Genomic DNA, 23834 nt, shown 5'->3' with positions numbered 1-23834 from the left:
GAGATAACCACAATGCTTGTTTTATCCACTATTAAGAACTCAAAGTCCATTATGACCAACTTATGTGTCTCTGCTATGTATGAAAATATTCTATTATTAATTTATAATTGTCAAAGGTCTCATAAAAAGTATCGACACCACAAGATTCTATAGTGTGTTGTAGCAACTGTTGCTGATAGCATTGCTTATATATTTAACGTCTATGCTAAAACTAACGATTCGGATAGAACTACTACTGATGAATCTGTGGGGAAAATATTACTTTTATTTGACTTTAAAGATATGTCTGTTAATAATCTCTTTCCTTTGTGGGATTTAAAATGTATATTTTCATGTTCTACTAATTTAATATTTTCTATTTCTTTCATTTAATTCGTAAAATATCTATACTTTATAACATTTTATTAGTGAAATGAAATTAATTATTTTTATATTAAATTATTTTTAAAAATATATTAATTAATTCTCGAAACTCTTTCAGAATGTGAATGCCACACTACTATTATATTCTCCTCAGGTCTACTTTTCGAAAATTGGAAACATGGATCTAACTTGGATATTTGATGTAGCTCCAGAGATAACCACAATGCATGTTTTATCCACTATTAAGAACTCAAAGTCCATTATGACCAACTTATGTGTCTCTGCTATGTATGAAAATATTCTATTATTAATTTATAATTGTCAAAGGTCTCATAAAAAGTATCGACACCACAAGATTGTATAGTGTGTTGTAGCAACTGTTGCCGATAGCATTGCTTATATATTTAACGTCTATGCTAAAACTAACGATTCGGATAGAACTACTACTGATGAATCTGTGGGGAAAATATTACTTTTATTTGACTTTAAAGATATGTCTGTTAATAATCTCTTTCCTTTGTGCGATTTAAAATGTATATTTTCATTCATAAATGGTAATTATTACGTATTATTACAAATTATTTATTACGTATATTTTTCAACGTAATATATTCTTAAAAAATTTTTTTTTAAATTCTCAACAAAATATGTATTGCTTATGTTCACATACTTTTTTTTTTATTTATTTTCTATATTTAATTTAATCCTCTATAAAAATATTTAATCCTATAATAAAATTTTTATTATTATTTTTTTTTTTACGTATATTTTTCTAAGTTCGAAAAATAAATTATTTTTCTAATTAATTCTCAACTATAATTTATTTATTTTTATATTATTTTTATAATTATTTTATTGTTATTTAATTACGGATATATTTTTATAATGAATAAAAATTAATTAATTTGACTGTTAGAAAAATTTGCCATGTTAGGTACTTATTATTTATTAATTTTTTTTATTCAGATCTAGCACTTAATAATTATTTTACATTAAAAAAATTAAATTTATAACTTACACTGCGATGGCTTGAGCTGTTGTTGATGCTTCTATTGCTTGTTGCTGAATTTTTTCGATGACCTTGAACGCTGATGGCTGGCTACACGTACGGTTCTTCCTTGGAGTCGTCGAAGTTGACGTTTTGCAGGTTGTCCTCTTCAACAGTAATTCGTTGGTGAATTGCCTCGTTGAATTCTTTTTTGAAATTTTTTTTTTCAAATATTTCAAAAAATTTTTGAAGTTGAAAAAAATAAATAATATTCAGCGAAAGAGTTCTGCTTGAAAGAATTCCGTTACCGACTGCGCCAAATTTGTAGTGGGCCAACAACTTGTCGTCGAAAGTACAGGTCGTGTCGAAATATTTCTAGGTGCTTTTTATTAAATTAATTGAAAATATTCTAAGTCCAAATGATAGATTTCTGATGTAGACTGATGTGAAGGTGCTTGCGCTAACTCTGGTAAATCACGTCTGCAGGAGTCCTCTCCAGGGCCTGCTTATATAGTCAGTGTTCCTCGACCTACTACCCATGTATCCTCTGGCCTATTCCCAAGTGCGTCATTTGTTCTCACGCTATTACGCATTTCAGGATGCACGTGTGATGATGTATATGACATTCGGTGACGCTTGCCCACGCACCTGTGGCCAGCCTCGCTCGAGATTAATTTAAAATCATATTTATAGGCTTATAATGTGTCGTGGAGTTCGTTCATCTCCGAAGATTACAGTTATAGGTGTGTTTTTAACCCTCCTATTGTTATTCCCCCTATTGTCTAGGCCTATACGTTACCGCCCATGTTTATTTCTACGTTGTAGTATTCTTATTGTGCGGTTTGTTATTATAGTATATGGGTAATTGTTATCTAGTATTCTTAATTGTGTACTATATTATTGGTATAGGACATCAAAGCACGTAGCACTAGAATAACCATCTTCAGCAAGTTCTATTGGAGTTCTGCACGTAACATACCATCCGACACAAACTGAAAAAAAGACAAAACTAATATTATAATAACTGATAAATTTTACCTATAGGTATCGTACCAGTCTAGTGATAAGCATTTTGTCTATTCTATCAGACTATTTCTATTTCATTTTTTTTGTAGGAAAAATTGATTTTACCATAAGTACAATTGGTTTTTTAACAATCTATTGAACTCGACAATTTGAAATTTACCGAATTAGAAAAATATGGAGAATATGTTAACTTTCAGAGCAAAAATTATCAATATTTTTTTCATCGACCGGTTTTTAATTTATCTTTACAGTTTTAAAGGTTAAAATATGAGTAGGTATACTTATTTTGAAAAAATAATTAATAAACAATTGGTGCTCGATTTATAATTGTATAGATTATAAATTAATTAATTTTTTTTTAACTATTATACAATAATATATAAATGTTATATTATTACGTCTTATTTTAATGTACCTAACATCAGTAATTGACTGCAACGTGTATAAAAATGAGCATTGTTACTATTCCAATAGTAGATATCATGGACGTAGGTGAGGGGAAAAAATGGGAATTTATATGCATAATCAGTTTTCGACAAAATCGATTTTTTTATTTTGCTGTAACTCCAAAACGAATTATTGTAAATAATTGAAATTTTCATCAAATGTTTATATTAGCGTTATATATTTTCCAATAAATTTTGATAATATTTTGACCTTTCTAAAGCTATTTATAGACAATTGAAATTTTCGATTTTTGTAAGTTTTTTTTTTTAAATGACTATACAAAAAATTGGGTTTCCAAAAAATCTTTAAAATTTAATACAAGATTTATTTTAAGTTGTAAGTACTTATCGTAGTGAAATAAAAATCAAAAATCGTTAGTCACAATTTTTGTTTATAAGCATTTAAAGTTCAAATGTTTATGAAATATATCAAAATCGGGAAAATTTGGAAGGAATTTTGAAGTTGAAAATTCGTAAAATGTTTGTGATTTATAGGTACCTAAGGTTAAAATACCCAATACAAGGTTTATCCATAAGTATTCCTTCAAGTAACTGTAAAAAAAAAAACCCAGCGTCAATATAGAAAAAAATTGATGAGTATATGAAATTTATTTTTTTACTAAATACAGTAAAATAACGATTTATTACAATTTAAATATCGGTAATAATATAATATATCCTACTAATTACCTAAGCATAACCACGGCTAATTAATGATAGTTTATTTATTATTGTAATATTATCATTCTATATATATATTATGTACAAGTGGACATAATAATATATATATCATAGAGTAAGGCATATTCTATAGCATAAAATAGTGTCAATGTGTTCTCAAATAAAATATTAATATCATAATATTATTTAACATTTCACATTTTCACGTTTGAAACCATGCGTTGTAGATTATTGTATCTCTTTTTATAATATATTTTTATCACGTGTTTAGTATTTACCTAGGTACTGAATGCATTTAGTTTTTACGAACTACGAACTTTTATTTAATCGAAATCGAACCAAACGTGACTGACATAGGTACGTATATTAACTGAACGTTGATTATATTTTAATAATTTATTCAAATTTTTTTTATGATTTTTAGACATAATCAGAAATTCAGACATCATCAGTATATAACAATACTATATAACAAGTAAGTACGTTTTATTTTATTTGCATTACGCACTAACCATCATATATTATATAATATAGGTACATAATAGTATGTTTAAAACAATTATATTGTATATTATTATTAAAATTAAATATGGACCTGGTATGTGATAGTTCAATAATATTTTTGCTATAATAATATAAAACAATAGTAGGTTTTCTTATTTTTTTTAAATTAAACAATTTTTCATTTGCAATATTATTCAATTTTTTTTTACATAATATGTAATACAATAAATTATATAATATTATATAGGTTTTCTTCTTTTTGTGTCGGTTATATTATATACTATATAGGTTATCCTAGGGTATGAAGCTTGATAGGTATAATATATAATTATTTAGCTTGCTGGATAATTATGATAATCTATCTAACAATATTTGTAGCATCATTACCCAAATAATCCCATAAAAATATATTGCGATCAACTTGGTTTATAACATTACAAAAATGTAATTCTAAGAAAACAAAAATACTTTAAAATAAATGTTTTATTTAAGTAATTATTATGAATATATACAACTATACATATTAGTAAATAGTGAAATTATAAATAAAATAAACCATATTATGAACTATATGTAGTTAAAATCAACAGTGATTCTGATTGTTATATACTTAGTAATGACAATACAATTATTAAAGTATTAAATATTGCTCACTTAAAATGTAGTAAAGATACTATAATTATTGGCAAACCATTTTTGGTTGCCAAAAATATCTTTGAAAAGCTTATTAAATTATCAAAATTAGACATATATATAATTAAACAGTTATCAGACTCATTAAAAGTTATTGCACTTTCAGAATTAAAAAAAATGAGGTTTTTCCTATGAAAGAAATAGCATTTATGGCAACACTTCTGAACACTCATTTTACACTCTGATCCATCATCTAAAAATTTATGACTTGTATACAATAAATATAAGTCCAGTACATATATATTAATTCTGTCTACCTAATACCTATAGGCGGTATGTATATAACAGTATTTCCCAATCTTAGTATACATATAGTTCATCATAGTTATTGCAATGTTTTATAATATTTTTTTATTGTAGTTTAATATATCTATACTCATTATAAATAGTTTTTGCTCAAAAGTTCGGTGAGAATTAATATTTAACTTTATTTCATATAGCTATATTCATCAGCATTATGTGGTCAGTTGTACATTTTTTCGCTGATGATTCTGTCGAAGCAGTTCCCAAACATTGGTTTAAGAATCAAAAGCATTTAATGTCTTAAATAATAGTTGTTTAAATGTTGACATTCAGAATTATGAAAGTACTAGTAATGCGACCCGACGTCAGCTATTTAGCAATAATGATGACTATATTGAAAGTACCAGCGAAATTTATCCTGAAAATGATAGAATTAAAAATAATTCATTACAGTGCTCTTTAGGTATTTATATATTTACATGGACATAGTTTTATATTTCAGTAAAAAAAATTAACTTATTTTTCTTAGAAAATCATTCAATATATTATATACAAATAAGTAATGATATTTATTATACAACTATAACTTATAAGTATATCCCACCATCTTTTCTCATTGAATTTTATATGATTATAAGTTTTTCCAGACCAATTTTATAGACCTATAATTATCTATAATGCTACTATTAACCACAATAAGCTAATACATGGAACAGTAGTTTCAATAAATATGTATGTACAAAGGTTGGATGCTAGGATTGATAGATTGGAAAAGACAAATTTGTTTGTTGAAAAAAATTCATCAAAAATGACTACCTCTTCTTTTGATGATACATTTTTGAATTTGTTTCCTTTAAAGTCGACAGAAGACTTAACTAGTATTGAGCAAATGATAATGAATGATAAGGAATTTGAATTTAAAATGGTAGGTTTATTATTTTCTAGCTTTGCTATATAATAATTATAATTATAGTGTTTACATGTTTTATAAAATAAAAATTTAAACATTTTTTATCAATTTAGTGAAATTTCTGTAGGTATAGGATATACTATTATTTTTTTGTATTTATATATTCTTGCAATTTATACAAATGATTGTAAAGATTTATAATATAAATTATTTAAGTAAATTCATTAATAATAAATTATATTATTGTGTATTTGTACATCTTTTATATATTAACTATTGTTGGATGTTAGAAATCTTACATGGAAATTGTTGGCGGTACAGATGCTAAAAATTTAATTAAAAGAAATTTACAAACATTATTTTCTAATGTATTGGCTAAAAAATGTTCTTGGACTGGATCTGGTAGAGATAGTGAAACTAGAGAAGCCAATCACAAATTACAAAGCTTAAAAATCATGGCCTTTACGTTAGGTAGTACAATATTTTTTTTTAATAATGTAATGTTATGCTAAGTGAAGTAGTATATTATTATTATATTTAATTTATTATTAGAGTTATGCAGACTTAAATTCAACTGTACAGATTGTGAGTTTGAAAAAAATATTAAAGATTGGTTCAGACATGGATATCAGAGATATAAAAGAGACCTTGAAAAAAGCTCTGAATCTTAATTTTAATTACTTTTATCCGATACTCAAATAATTAATATACATTTTAACATTTAAAACTAATGTATATAGTGCTTATTGTTTGTTGTAGATATTATTTAATGTTACATTCCTTTCTATGATATGTCTATTGAATGTTACAGAATAAAACTAAAAAAAAAAAAAGTACCACAATATCTACAATGTCGAGCAGAAATTTTAAAAGATTAGTTTCAATGGAAATCAGTCGCTTAAATAATCTTAATAATAATTCATCAAGCACTACTGCAGCTTGGCCAAATGAACCTTTTTCCAGCAATACAAATCTTTCACCGGTAATGGCTGTTATAAAAAACAAAATTCTATTAAATAGTGATAATAATTCTACAATAACAAATAATATATGTGATACTATTATACCATTGTCCAATGTAATGAATCAAACAACAAATAATATTGATGTCGACAAAGAAATTTATCCCCAAGAAAATTACTTACAACTTAATTTATTTAGTGATAATTTAATGTTAAGTACTATGGACACTGAAATTGTTAAACCACCGGCAACTCATCTAAATCAAAAATTGTGTAAACTCTCTTTAGATTATAATATCTCTCATAACGCAATGAATGAAATTCTTTCAATATTTAGATCTGAGGGTCATAGTCATGTTCCAAAAGATGTTAGAACGCTTCTAAAAACTCCAACTACCCATAATATAATTAATATAAAACCAGGATACTACATTCATATTGGAATAGAATATATGTTAAAACCTGTATTAAAAAAGTATCAACATTATTTCAATATCAATTCAAATAAGATAAAACATAGTTTTAATATTGACGGATTGCCTATATCTAAATGTTCTAGAAGTGCTTTTTGGCCTATTTTAATGTCTATTATAAATATACCGATTTTAATTAATAAAGTATTCACTATTGGAATTTATCATAGTGACTCAAAAAAACCTTATGATGTCGAAGAGTTTTTAAATCCTTTTATTGAAGAAATGTTAATTATTTTACAATTACTATTGATAATAACATTTTTAGATTTTCAATTAGTCAAATAATATGTGATGCACCAGCATGGCTTATTTTGGATGTAATATGTGTATTGAGGAAGGTGATTTCATCAAGGGAATGACATTTCCTGGTGTGAATGCTCCACGTAGGCCAAATGAAAGTTTTCGCAGTAGGACTAATGACGATTACCATAAAGGACCATCCCCCCCTAGAACGTCTACCTATTGATATAATTTCTGTAGTTAGTCTTGACTACATGCATGTGGTATGTCTTGGAGTAGTTAAAAGGTTGATAAGGTTTTGGGTAAATGCCAAAAAGATGGTGAGAATTCCTCAAGAAAAACTAAACTTATTAGATATAAATATAAAAAACTTAAAGAGATATTATCCATCAGATTTTTCTAGATTACCTAGATCATTTCAAGAATTTGAAAACTTTAAGGCCACAGAGCTTCGTGCCCTACTCCTTTATTCTGGACCATTTCTCCTGAAAGGTATTTTAAAAAAATATCAGTTTAAACATTTTATGCTATTGCATAGTTCAATGCGCTTATTGGTGGCTCAAGAGACTCATATATTATATAATGATCAGGCTACATCTTTAATAAAACAATTTATTAGCAATTATATCATAATTTATGGTCCAGAGTACATATCATACAATGTACATAATTTAATAAATTTGCCAGAGTGTGCTAAAATCCATGGGCCCCTAGATAAGTTTAATGTTTTTAAAATATAAAAACCATCTGCAGGAAATAAAAAAACTATCAAATAATTGTATACTTAGTAATGATACATCTTCAGAGTCTCCGGTTTTCAAATATGAAATGTATTATGATGTTTATAGGCAATCCATAGTCAATCCGAAAATAAAAATGTTTAAACAATTGAGTATTAATAATTTTTTACTTAATACTGATAAAATTAAAGATCAATATGTAATGCTATCTTGTAATCAAATTGCTAGGGTATTACAAATAATTAAAAATGAAGATAATAATATATCATTGAATATTAGTAAATTCAATAACGTGTCACCTTTTTATAATGACCCTTTACCTTCTAATGTTTTAGGTTTATTTTATGTGGATACATCAAGTATATCAAAACCTATTTATATAACCTTTTCTTGTATTCTTTATAAATGTTTTTTATACAAATATTAGAAAATAAAGCAATAGTTATGTCTATGATTCATTGACATTCGTCTGAACATTAATATGTATAAATACTTGTTTAATACTATTATTTGTTTATTATTATTTACATATTTACAATTTTGAATGATTATTATAAGTTAATTTATGTGAGATTATACTTTATACAAAAGTATTATTTTATGTTTTATAAAAAGATTTTGATTTTTAAAATGTTGGCAATTTTAAGTTATTCTATTATCTAATCAACTGATGTTATTATTTTTTTTTTTCTACAATAAAAAGGTTTTTCATATTTTTCTAAACATCAGTATAATATGTATAAACTTATTAAATACCTACTATAGGTATTATTATTACATTTTATACATAAGTATTATTTTATTTTATTTTATAAAAATATTTTGATTTTTAAAATGTTGGCAATTTTAAGTTATTCTATTATTCTAATCAACTGCTGTTATTATTATTATTCATTTTCTACAATAAAAAGGTTTTTCACATTTGCCTGAACATTTAATATAATATATAAACTTATTTAATAATTAATACTATTATTTAATCATTCATTATTATTTACATATTGTTAATACTAAAAGGTATTATTATTATTACAATTTTGTATGATTATTATAAGTTTATTTATGTGAGATTACATTTTATACAAAAGCATTATTTTATTTTGTTTTATATAAATATTTTGATTTCAAATGTCAGTTATTTTAAGTTATTCTAATCAACTACTGTTATTAATTTTTTTTATTTCCTACAATAAAAAGGTTGTATTTTAGAATAAATAAAATTTGTTTTTTTTTTTGGTAAATATATTATATTGAAACTGAAACATCCTCTCACAAACACTTTCAAATAGTTAATGCTTTTTTGTAAATAGACTTCAAACTTTTTACATACTGAGTATTCTGAATAGCGGACAACATTTTAGATACCAATAGTATGTCCAGTATTTAGAAGATTTGCTATATATATTTATAGGTATTAATACCTATACTATCAATAATATAAGTTAAACTTAAACTTAAAATAAACTTCCTGGAGAAGTATTAACTGGGAGTATTCAGATGTTTAAAAAAGTAATTGAACAACTTCTTACAGAAGTTACTAAAAAGAGTTATAATATGCCCCCATGTGAAGTTATGTTTGCTCACATAAAATTCCTATTGAAGTTAATATGCAATGACCTATTGAAGGTACATTATAACCTCGCAGTTAGACCTATAGTAAGTCGTATAGTACCTAGGTATTATATAGATATTTATATGCTATAACTCATGTTCAATATGTGATAACGAAATGTGGTTGAACAATTTTCTAGGTATGTACCTATATATTTCATAACATGTTCAAAAATAAAATATAAGTTTCAGTTAATATGAAAAACACATCATCGAAATACATGAGCATATTATCAAAATATTATAGAAAAATTTTGGTATATATTTCTAACACGTGGAAAGATAATATTTCCTGAATATTGTAAATCCATCTTAAAACAATGGGATCATTTCTGCCAACACATGTATAACACATTTTTAATATATTTCTATGATATAAATTGCATACAAAGTTAATGTTTGATGATGTTTCAAACATATTTACATGTTTTTGAAAAACATAATTTTAACATAATAATCATTTCTGTGCTGTATGGGTACCAACGTCCATGGTAGGTATATATATAAATATATTCAATCAAATGTAAATGTATTTTTAATTAATAAATAAAGTTAAGAAGTAGGTAACCTGCAGGATGGCCACAGGGGAAAAATGACAGAATCAATGGGTTGTTTTAAAACTACTCATACCAGTAGAATATTGGTCTCTAATAAGTAATAATATTTTAACCGTAAATATAAATAAGTGAAAAATAATTTCAAATTTCTTTATTAAGATCTGTGTATTATCCTTTTAAATATATTATTGTTATATATTTTGTAAAAATTAACCCTAACATTGGCGCAATTATCCTAGATTACATTATTATTAATCTAACAATATTATCTATTATTTTATACAGTTATTTCAAATCAATAAAAAAAATTGATTGTGAATAGCAAATATATTTTTATAATAGATATTTACAAATACATATATAATACATTAATTGTAAATGCCATACGATAACATACACATGGAATGATTATTTTATCAAAAATATTTCAAGTAATGTATTGATGTCATTTTTTTCAAAAATTTTAATAAAAAGCGATGTGTTGTAAGATATTATTGTAATAACTAAGTTATTCAAGTTTTTAATAATGAAATAGAAAACATGCTAGGTGCATAATAATATACTCACCCGTTTCTTAATAGAAGTAATTTTAGCTGGTATCTTTTCTAAAAAACAATGTATTTCACATAAAGTATTTGAAATGTAGTTTTTAATACAATATAAAATTTCTAAAATCTTACCTTGTTACTTATTTCCGAAGGGCGAGGGCAAAATAAAATTTGAGAGCACACTACAATTTTCTAGACGTAGTCCAAATGACATTAATTAAAATGTTAACCAAACAATTTCCGTGACGAAATGCCAACGTTACAGTGTAACCAACACAATTCTAGTCTGTTTCAGAAAGTATAGTTTAATAAAACACATTAGATAACGTTTCATATTCATAAAAAAATCATTTACAACAAGTTATTTTATAACGATTACTAGCTACCAGTTTAACTTGATTCCGATGTGTAGAAGTCGTCTTCGAGGTGATTGACTGAAAATCGTTTCACCAGAAATTCGGTTGGTAAGAATGGTAATCGGGTGTTTAGAAATCGGTCACTATAACATGTGATGATTGTGATGAAATTGATTACCATGTTTGTGAGTTATCAGGTATCTGCTATCATTCGGTGTAAGTCTGTTTTGACACGAGCGGATCACTGCAGCTAGTTCCACGCTCCGCACGCGCATGCGTGCATAAATTACTATCAACATCATATCATATCAATTATTAATACAAGTGATAAGCACTTGTCCAAAAACGGATAACTTTTTATCAGTCTTTTTAAGAATACTTTTCTAATGTATTCAGAATACGTATTCAAATACTTGCTTTTAGAAGTATTTAAATATAAATACAAATACATTTTAAAAGTATTCAAAATACTAATACGATGCAACAATAAAATATGTCCAAACAAATTTTTATTGCTTCCTTAAATTATTATTAAAAGTTAAATCTACCATTTTTTAAAAATTCTAATTTTTTTTTTAAATTTATAATGTTTTTTTGTTTTGTGAATAAAAATAAAAATAGGAAATGTCTCGTTGTTGCCCCCAAGTCTTTATTAACTAGTAGTAGTCAGTGTCAGAGTAATTTTTTTATCCGCTTATATTTTGGCGAAACCTTATTTATATATTTGGAGTAGATCACTTGAATGAAAAAAGTATTTAGTATTCTAGAATGAAAATACAAATAAAAAGTATTGTTTAACTATTATAAAATATACATTGGTCAAAAAGTATTTAAATACAAATACTCGAATAGTTAACAAGACTGCTATATATTATATACTTTATAAAGTTTAAACAAGTTTATACTCAATCGTCAATTACAGTTACAGTTATTACAGCGATGCCCACGTTGTCATTTGCTCCCTGCACTGCCCTTGGACATAAAAACGAAAATATCCCTTGACTTCCTAAACAACACCACTCCAACTTAGTTTCTGGGGAACCACTGATCCACGTGATTAAATTGTTTATGTTTTGGTTACAAAATATCGTTTTCTCTTAGAGCCATTAAAATATCTAAATTTTCATACTACACACATAATCCCGAATAAGTCAAATCTAAATAAAAAATCAATGTTCTATAATCTAGCACCAACGGTTATAGACTTCTTTAATTAATAACACATAAGATAAATTAAATAACAACATGTATGATGTATATTATTTCATAACTGTTATAAAATTAAATTGTTATACTGAAACTATTATTTTAGTAGAATAATTTAAAATGGGTTACTCTCTTATCCATGTGCGAGGGAAAATCAATTTCAAGGAACTTCTTCTAGAAGAAGAAAATGATTGCCAGGGTTAGCCCATAATGAGTAAGAATGTTGGAAGATCTAATCCAATTGACAATCGAGGACAAAGAAGAATTCATCAAGAACATTTTTGGATGCCAAGACCTCAATATTCATTAGGACAAACAGGGTAATGTATAATTGAAATAAATATTTTTTAAATTTTATTATTTATGTAGTTGTTAAAACATTAATTTTAAAATACTAAAGCCAGATAGCATAAATGAACAATAATCACTTTAAACATTTAATAAATAAATAGTGATTGCTTATGGCTATTAAATAATACCTAATGATCTCTTAAATATTTGAAGTCACCAAACTGGTCGGTTAAATTTTATTTAACCATTATATTCATCAATTTTTTATGTAACCCGGCTTTAGTTTGTGTCAGTGTTATACCTTATAATAAACATATATAACTATTTTCCTAACAAACACTGAGGAATTGCATTAATTTTAAATCAACTGTGATGAACTTTAAAATAATATTAATGGTATTTATATGAGAAATTAGATTTTATGGAATAATGTAGGTACTAAATTTAGAAATAAATTAAATACACACATTATCTCTGTAAGCCAAATATATTTATAATATTGAATACATATTTATTTTGATATTTATATTCAAAAAGTTCAAATGAAAACGCTATTGCCTGATGTTGTTTATGAAGTCACTCAAATAATGAATACAATTTATTGTAAAAAAAATATTAAATCAAATCATTCACACGATCAACATCAATCATCAAACCAGATAAAATATGTACTCAAAGCTATTCCACTATTACTTTCAAAAATAATCATTGATTTTTTAAACAAGTTACAAATTATTTATACTTACATAATAATATGTATTTAAAATATTTGTGTTGACTTTATTTTGTCTTGGTAAATAATTAAAAATTTAATAAAGTATAAAATAGTGTTAAATTTATTTCCTTTATTCTATTTTAATTTTAGAATTACATCGACATTAAAATAATTAATAAATGTATAATGCAAATGGTCCATTTAGTCATTCTATGTCAGGGATAGCTAATTTTTTTAATGTTTTGTGCAAAAAATTACCTTATTATTCTCCTGCATGTTATTTAACTATAAAATATATTACATGTATAAGAAAAATAAAAAATAATGTAGGTATTACTTTAAATTTATTTATTGTTTTATTTAGTAAATACTAAATGTATGAGACATTTAATTTTAAAAGAAATAACAATACTTTATTATTTATTAATTTGCTTGATAAAGTTGTAAGTAAAGTATGATGTATAAAGTATAACATATTAAGTATTTACATTTTTTGAAACACATGCTACAGATTCACCATCCATGTACTGCGTTTTTGACTTTAATTCATAATACACCGTTCCTATTAATTTCATTATACTATCATTTGCATTACACAATTCTATTAGAACATTCATTATTCTGTTGTCGACAAGGTATATCTATCCACAGGCATGACGAAACTATTGATTCTTCAAAGAAAGGTAATTTTATTGAGTTATTACACCATATAGCTAAATAAAACAATGATCTAAAAGAATATTTTATTGAAAAAGAACATTATTATACATATACAAGTTCACCTTTTCCAAATAATTTCATATCGAGTATTTAAAAACATAATGGTGGATATAAAAAATGGAAAACTATATTTTTTTTTATTTTAGTAAACGAAACCCAATTTGAAAAGTACATTAAGTTAAAAACTAATTAAGTATTTTTATAAAATTAATAAATCAACTCCATCTAAAAATTTTCAGTAATTAACTAATGTCTGTAACTAATGTCTGCAATTAACTAATTTCTGTAACTAATGGCCATAGATGCCGGGTTGTAAATATATTTTTGGATCAATAAAAAAAATTAATAAAATAGTATTATTTATAGTTTGATATCTACTATTTTGTTGTATACACAGAACTATGTATAATGTACACATATATGTCAACTGTATTAACTTTTTAATATATTACTGTTGAATAATTTATTTGTTTTAATAATTATTAAAAATGTTAATGTCATAAGTGGGGACATAATATTAAAATTTTACTTATTGTTGTGTACTGGTATTATACTGAAGTGAAATAAAATAAAGATAATTTCTTATATTGTTGCACATAGGAGGTATAATTAATATAAATTTAAAAAACATTTTATCTTTTATATATGAAAACTTAGAACTAGCCAAATCTATTGACAACCTTTTTAACTTAGTTGAAGATAACAGTTTCTGTATTGTAAACACTTACAAGGAATAGGTTTGATAAAAATAACTAATTATTTAAAATATCTATTACATGTTTATATCTTTTTAAATACTAAACATTTATAAATATATTAACTTAATAAATATTATAAGACATATTGTTGCAAGTTACAATAGTGGATTTATTATAGTTTGATTTTCTACTAAGTTTTTATTATAAAATTATAAAATGTTTTGACTACTAACATGCAATTACCATTAATTGATCTTGTTTGTGATAATTCAAATCAACAAATTAATTAATATATATATAACAATAACTGTTAAGTAAAAGGAGCTCCAAATGTTTTTAACATATTATAGTACGCGAGGCGAAAAGTGAGCCGCGATCGTCGCGCGCCAAGCGGTCATTTTTTCTGGTTTCAGGGGTTCTACGTTTGTGTGCAATGGAAACAGCTGCCGCGCATTTTAAAAACGGCAGGTGGTAATTTATTGTATAATTCATTGTATTTTGGAGACCAATTTATTTTCCTTTAGCAGTAGGCGCCAGTAGCTGCTGTTGCATACCACAATATTTTGTTAACGTTTGGTTAGTCATTCGACATTCGAGATACGAGTTTACACGTGTTTTTATTCGCTTATTATCTACGTTTGTAATCATATTTCCCGCGTTCTTACGTGGTTGGTTTTTAAAGTGCGCGCTTTTAAAGTTTGAATGTTTGTAATATTTTAATTATTTCTTTAATAATTACTCGTATACAAAAATAGTTTTAAAATGGCATATCAAGACACACATTCTCAAACGAAGAAAGTTATTTTTCATGTTTATAATTATTTCAAAACATTGGCTGGTGACAAAGGTAAGCCAGAAATTAGTAATTTTTTTCGTCAAACTCGTGAAATGACTGCTGAAGCGTGTGGCGTAAGTCTTGCTTGTGTTAAACGAGTTTGTGCTGAAGGGAAAAAATTATCTGTGGGTGAAAATCAACTAGCTGCCGAACCTTCTTCATTTAAGTCTCCAAGGAAAACTTATAAACGTGCCAAACCTATGACCAACTTGGACGATTTTGGCAATGAAGTTGTCAGAAGAACAGTTCATAGTTTTTATGATAATGGTCAATATCCATCTAGTGCAAAAATATTGGGAGCGTTGCATGAAAAAATTAATTATTCGAGTTCACAATGGTCCGTGCGACATATTTTGCGTAGTTTGAATTTCAAATACAAAAAATGTAATGATGGGCGTAAATTTCTAATGGAAAGAAATGATATTGTTTGTTCTCGGGTTAAGTTTTTGAGATAAATGAACGAGTTTAGACGTAATAACGATACAAGGCCAATAGTTTACTTAGACGAAACATGGGTAAACCAAAATCATACGCGAGGACACATATGGCAAAACTCCGACAACACCGAAGGATTAAAAGTACCTATTGGTAAGGGCGGTCAGCTTATTGTGTGTCATGCTGGGTCACCTTCATTTGGTTTTGTCAAAAATTCAAAACTGGTTTTTCGTTGCAAGTCGGGATCGCAGGCTGACTATCATTCTCAAATGAACGCCACCGTTTTTCAAAAATGGTTTATAGATATGTTGGGCAATTTAGAAGAACCTTGTATAATTGTAATGGACAATGCCACATACCATTCTACCTTAACAGAAGAATATCCTAAGGCAAATACTCGAAAGGCAGATGTACAAAAATGGTTACAAGACAAATCTGTAGACTTTTCTCCAGTAGAGACATTAAGCGAACTACGGGAAAAAGTCAAATTGACGATGCCAAAAGAAAAAAAATATAAATTGGACGAAATTGCACTACAAATGGGCCATGAAGTGGTAAGACTTCCTCCTTACCACTGCCAATATAACCCAATCGAATTAATCTGGGCGCAAGTTAAGGGTAAAGTCGCGGAAAAAAATAACACCTTCAAAATGGCAGATATAGAAGTGTTAGTAAATAGTGCTTTAGATGCAGTCACAACAGAAGATTGGGCAAAATGTGGCGATCACTGCGATAAAATTCAAGAAGACGATTTGGTAAAAGAAGGATTAAGAGATGAAATTTTGGAGCCTATTATAATGACAATTAATCCCGACGACAGTTCTACTGACGAAGACGATGATGAAGACGATATGATTAATTAAAAAAAATGTATTATATGTATTACTTGTGTTATTTGTATTTTATTATGTTTTTTTTTATTATAATTTATTAAAAACATCTACATTACGTCGTTTGAAATTACTTTATAGGCGGGAAAACAGTAGGAATAGGCGGAGTAACCCTGACGAAAAACAGCCGCTTGGCGCGCGACGATCGCGGCTCACTTTTCGCCTCGCGTACTATAATTGGTGGTTTGGTTAGGTTACCCCCCTTGGCTACGCCCCTGCTTGTGGTATTTTAATGTTATCGTAAAAATGTAGATCTATAAGTTATTTTTATGTACAATTTGCTAAACATCAACGATCATGAATAGTGCATAAAGTATACCAAGTCACTACGATTAAGTATTAGAATTAATTCTTCAGGAAGACTGTTAAGATTTTAAGATATTTTTTCTCCAGTAGCAAATAAAAAATAATTAACTTCAATAAACAAGTGTTTCCGATAATATTGAACATTTTAGACAGTCTTGTTAATAAAAAAATTGATCAAAACGTGTTTGATTCTATTTATATATATGTGATATAATTCATATATGTATTCATATAACTTAAAAATAGCACATGATTTGAAATGAGTAAAATAACACTAAACCTGTAAATATGTCAAAATTGGCAAAATTCAATTTTTTACACAAAGTTGGGGAAATTTAAAATAAATTTTTGTCATACTTTGAAGGTTCTGAGACTTACTAAAAAAAATAAAAATTTTGTAGTACTTACAAGCTCTGGTAAATAATATTGAATTGAAAAAATAATTTTAAAATGTAAGAAAATCAAATCCAAGTAAATTGCATAACAAATTTAAATATGACTTCCGAAATACATAAATAGGTTTATATGTAAATTAATACAACCGGAAAATGATTGATACTTTAATAAAAAAAAAATAATAATAATTAATTAATGTGCATAGTGCGTTATGATAAGTTATAAAGTACATTTGGAAGCGCTCTACTCTATAGACTATTCTTCTTTGTTTTATTAGTTAACACTGCCGTCATTCTCAAGAGCATTGACTTCATATTCAATTACTGGTAAAAATTGTAGTTCATTATCACTGTCTTCAGAAAATTCTTTTATGATTTTTTAAAATAATCTTGCTGGGTATGTGATGTATTCGCACAGTTATTAAATACTAATATGAGTGATTTAAGATACAACTAATGAATTATATTATTATTTATTAATAAATAAATACCTATCACCAATATTATTTATTAGTATTAAAAAAATTTAATTTTTCACATTTTTGTAAAATATTTCAGACTCCTAACATTATATATATACATATCAAAAAAAAAAATATATGGGAAAAATATGCACCGTGTATTAAAAAAATCATTGTTAAACAAATATAATCCTCGCTTCGATTGGAATCAGCATAAAAGTAAAAAGAAACTACTTAATAAATTTATAAATTTATTTATTTGTTATAGACTTGTAGGTAGGTATTACATTATTACATTTACTAATAAATAAATAAAAAAAAATTAAAATTAAATTAAACAACCCCAATTAATATTGTTATTTAACCTAAACTAAGTACAACTATATCTAATTAATTTTGATCTAGGTACCTATCTTAGAAAAACTAATAAATAAGTTTTTGTTGCCTCTAGAATTCTTCTCGGAAGTTCAAAAAACTAATACCATCTTTTGCCTCAGAGAGTATAATATAGTTAATGACACTCACAATATCAGTTCAAAAAAAAAATACAACTTACTATCAAGCTAAATTTGTTGGAGACAATTATTAAAACTGTAATATTGTAGTTGGAAAAATAGCTCTTAGATAATCGATTTATAAGTAGTTCAAAATTAATACTTGATTGCATTTGCTTGAATCTAAAATTTTTTAGCTATACAAACTATAAAAAAATAAATATCTGTAGATGTGTTGCTAGAACGTTCACTTCTAACAAATATTGATAAAAATACATTTACATATTATGAATTACTTACAACAATCCACTTTAATTTAATTATATAACAAATACTTTTAAATAAGCATTCACACATTTTTAACTGAAAATTCCCAACCTTTTAATTAAGAGCGTGGACTACATTTAATTCAACAATCATTACATTTTTTGATATATACAATAGGTAATTGTAAAATATTTAATAATTGTTTATTTTTTTACAATATGTTTTCAATGTGGTACATAATATACAATTAGACACTGGTTGTCTTAACAGTATATAGCAAATAATATTTTATTAACGTTAGCTAGTACCTAAGTTACTTGTGAGAGATCATTTTTAAAACAAAACAAAGTTAAGATAAATTTTTTCCCAGGGAACAATGGAAGCTTTGATATTAATAATTGATATTGAATGAAATTTTAAAATATATTAAGAAACTGTAATTGATACTATTAGAATTAAGTTCTAATGGACTTTCTAAACTTTTGTTTTAAAATTAAATTATAAAAAAAAATGTTAATTATAATATTAGATATTTATTTAAAAATTATTTCTTAGGTAACATATTTACTTTATTATTTTATGTATGTACTGTGACTTGTTCATGTCATAGCAGTCTAAAGTGAGATCCATATCGCTTACTGAAGATTAAATACTATTTTTATTTTACATATTTTGAAGATTACAGCATATTTTAATATTTTGATATTTTTCCTGGCATATTATTGAATTTATATGCACAATTTTCTAATATGTCAATTCATTTTATGTTCGGTTTTTTTTTTAAACTTTTTGTTTATACCTATGATGTACTGAAGTTTTTTTAAAATTTAAGTAACTATAAAAAAAACTTGTCCTCTATTTAGCTTCTGATAATAATTCTGACAAGGGTATGAAAGTAACCAAATCAAATCCGCACAAATTATTAAACGGATGGTCACCTTCTCCTAACAAAATTAAATGTAAGTTTTCATAACTGATAGAGTAAAATGTATTAATAAATTTTGCAATTACCTTTGTATAAATTATATTTATGTTACTATAATTATAGTTACATGTCAATCAGATCCTCAAGGAGTTAAATTTTATGTAAATAAAAAAAAGTCAGCAGTTGTTCGAAAAATTTCTTATAGCGATTCCAATAGAAATGAAAACATAGGTAAATTTGTTTATTATATATAATTATTTCTTATATTAATGACTAATGTGTTTAACAAAATACAATTGTATACAAATTATAAATAGGAAATGTAAATATTTATTTTGTTAAGATATTTGATGGGGATACATTTATTCCAAATACAAAGGCTGCTGCAGTTACATCGGTAACACCTTCAGGTAATCTTATTAAAAATATAGGTTATTATAATTATATCAAAACACTTATATGAAAATTAAGTATCTAATATAAATTATATTGTAGAATTAAAACTGTTAATTGGACTAAAATTTAAAATTATATATTATAAATCATAATACTATTTTAAGGTGTTATAAATATATGACTTATATAGGTATGAGGTGAGATGTATAATAATTGAATTCATTCAATATTACTTATATACATTTATCAACATATTATATTTTGTTTTATATACTAAGTACTAAGAATAAAATTGCAATATTTATTTATTTAAGCAGTTTCCAAACTGTGATGCACTAATTAAAAATATTTAATATGTACATATAAATTTTAAGACCATTTGTGCATTTGATTATAATTTTAAACTTTAATACAAACACGATAAATACACATAAATTATTTTCTAATATATAAAATATAAATAACAGTTTCAATGATTAAATATAATTCAATACTGTTATATATATATATATATAAGTATTTTTTATTTTATATCTTTTCTGGGTGGCGTAGGCTAAATCTTTTTCTTTATGAATTGTGTGAACCAAACAATAGTTTGAAACCTCTAGTGTGTATTGGATATATAGTATTCTAGATGTTTAATACTTTAATCGATAGCCATATCATTGCATAATATAAGTTTATAATATTTATTTTTCTAGATAAACAAAGCTCTACTAAACAGTTCATTACACCAAGTACACATGAAAAACAAAAATTGGACTTAAGCACATCACCGATAAACCCTGGTTAGTTTATTATATTACTTTTTATTAAGTAATATATATATATTTATTATTATTTAAGAATTTATTTTTATTATAATTTTAATAAAAATAAAAAATTTCTCATGAAATGTATAAATAAGATTTATTATTAGTAAATTAAATTTTGAAAATAATATATTTTTTCTTTCAGATACAAAATTTCAAAAAGAAGTACTATATAGATTATCATTTATTAAGCATGAATTACGAAGAATTGTAAGCAACCAAATGGAATTGAGCCAACGTATGGACAATTTAAAAGCTCAAAATCTTAGTAATATAATCTTGCAAACTAATAATAATGAAAATAATACATACTTAAAAGATGATATACCTGGCTTACCTATGAATACTGTATCAGATTTAAATGCATTCAATCAGAAATTATCTGAAGATAAAATATTTTGTAACAATGTGGTAAGTAAACAGTATACCTATATAATACATATGTGTTTAGAATGTTTGAATGCTACTGAAATACATACTATACAATGTATGTTTATTACTGAGGTCATTGTTTATTAGCTGTGAAAAGTATGTAAGTATAAAATAACCTAAATATTGATAATGGCGTGTAAGATTAATATTTTTTAAATCTACGTATAATATTATACAAATTATATTTTCATTCATTAACCAAAATTTAAAAAATGAATCTATCCAAATTATTATACTTGTATCACTATAGATTGACTGTCAAACTAATTAACACATATGGTATATTTTCTTAGCATATTGATTATTTAATCTGTTGTTTATAATATGAATAATATTTAATAGTATATATATTATATATTATGTTCTTTTATGTTGTAGATTAATCAACTAACATATATTGGAGGAAAACACATTAAAGCAATGATTAAAAGAATAATGGATAAACTTTTTACCAATGAACTTTTACAATTGTTTTCATACTCTGGCAAAAAAAGAAAAACCAAATTTTCTGACTAAATGATTTGTCCTATTATTTTTGGTAAGATTATAATTTAATATAAAATAATACAATATGATGTTTATATATTATTTTATATTTCTGTACATATTTTTAATATAGTGTAATTAAAATTGTTTATCAGATGCTGTAAAAAAACAATCAAAGTTTAAAAATGTAACCCAAAATGAAATAGAAAAAATCGTTAAGTATGTACTCGCCCAAGCCCCGTTCAACATAAAACGTCGACTTAAAAAATAAATATTTTATTTACATTACACATTAATATAATTATCTATCATGTATAATGAATACAAATAATAATTATACAAAAAAGTGTTAATTTTTTAAAAATTGTTTTCTAATTAAATGCAGTAGTTCTGCAGCAGTATATATGTATAGTATAAGTATGTTATATATATATTTAATTGATAATTAATAGTATAGTAACATTTAATAAACATCTGCCTTATTATTTATTAAATATCAAATAACAATATTTATTAAATACTGTCTTTCATATATTTAATTTAATATTATTATTTATTAAATATTTAATTCATAATGCAAAAGGGTTCAATCAATGATCGCTATACATTGTATAAATATTTAAAAACATACTCCCAATTAAAATAAAATATTTATTGAATCATATCATTTATTTAAAAATGATGAAAAATTATTTATTAAATATTAATGTGCTGTGTGGGTATCTATCATCTGATTTGTTTAATGTTCAAGCCATACTAAACTAACACGGCTACATACTACTTGTTGTCCATTTATTACTATTGTCTATAAGTATTATTGTAATAAGTTATCGCTTCTATCTAATTATGATCATAAATTAAAATTTAATTGTTTACGTTTAAACCTATTTGCGATCAATTATTTTCATTGTGATATATTTTAATATAAAACGATTATAAATTTACGATTTTCATAATTAAATTTTTTCATAGCTCATAAATCATAATCATTCCATTAAGCGTAGGTATAATATTGCAGTCTACTTATAAACAAAAACAAAAAAAAACAAAAAGTGCGGTACCGCTTTAATAATCTGTATGTCACAAGATATCGAGTGGGTCACTGTGATGAATGTATTACATTTGAATTTAATGTTATATAATCATTGTACATTTGTACATGAAGAACGACTGTGAGCGGAGATCGTCGATTAGCCTATATTAACAAGTATATTTCATGTTATGTTTTTTTTGATATTATCGCTATTAGGTAAAGTAATTTATTTCACTATTAGTAATACCGTAGGTACACTCAACCAAAAATCATTAGTAAAATTAATAATATACATTTATCGTTTTTTAACAACTATACGTTTGTTAAAATAATAATAATTGTATCATATTTACAAAAGCATTATTGAATATGTTAACGATATATTTAAAATAAAGATTTTCAATCATTCAATTTAATAAATAATCATATTATGAATGAACAGAATAAGTTTATTAAATTAATAGACAAATTATTGTTTTAATAATAGTATGTACTATGTTTAAAAAGTACAAAATATATCTAACGAAGTAACAATGCATACATGTAATTTTATCAATGGTGTGTTTAATTCAACTATAATATATTATTTAATTTTAATAGTGGGTTTATACGTATTTAAAAATACACAATTATTTCAAAACTTAAATAGTTTCAAAAAACATACAATAAAAAAGCATCCTTTCATCAATTCTA

The 23834-nt window shown here is 25.0% G+C and overlaps 1 protein-coding gene and 1 pseudogene across 1 annotated transcript; both read left to right on the top strand.

Moving 5' to 3' along the window:
* Positions 1-16264: 16264 nt before the first annotated feature.
* On the top strand, positions 16265-17107 carry LOC132924772 (uncharacterized). Its single transcript, XM_060989218.1, has one exon. It carries the CDS (start codon positions 16265-16267, stop codon positions 17105-17107), a length of 843 nt encoding a protein of 280 aa, XP_060845201.1.
* Positions 17108-19946: 2839 nt separating this feature from the next.
* Positions 19947-22379, top strand: LOC132924771 (uncharacterized; annotated as a pseudogene).
* Positions 22380-23834: the final 1455 nt, after the last annotated feature.

Source organism: Rhopalosiphum padi, chromosome 3, assembly GCF_020882245.1.
Source record: "Rhopalosiphum padi isolate XX-2018 chromosome 3, ASM2088224v1, whole genome shotgun sequence".
NCBI lineage: Eukaryota > Metazoa > Arthropoda > Insecta > Hemiptera > Aphididae > Rhopalosiphum > Rhopalosiphum padi.
The sequence above is the reverse complement of the archived record's forward strand: the minus strand, read 5'-3'. Positions and strand labels throughout refer to the sequence as shown.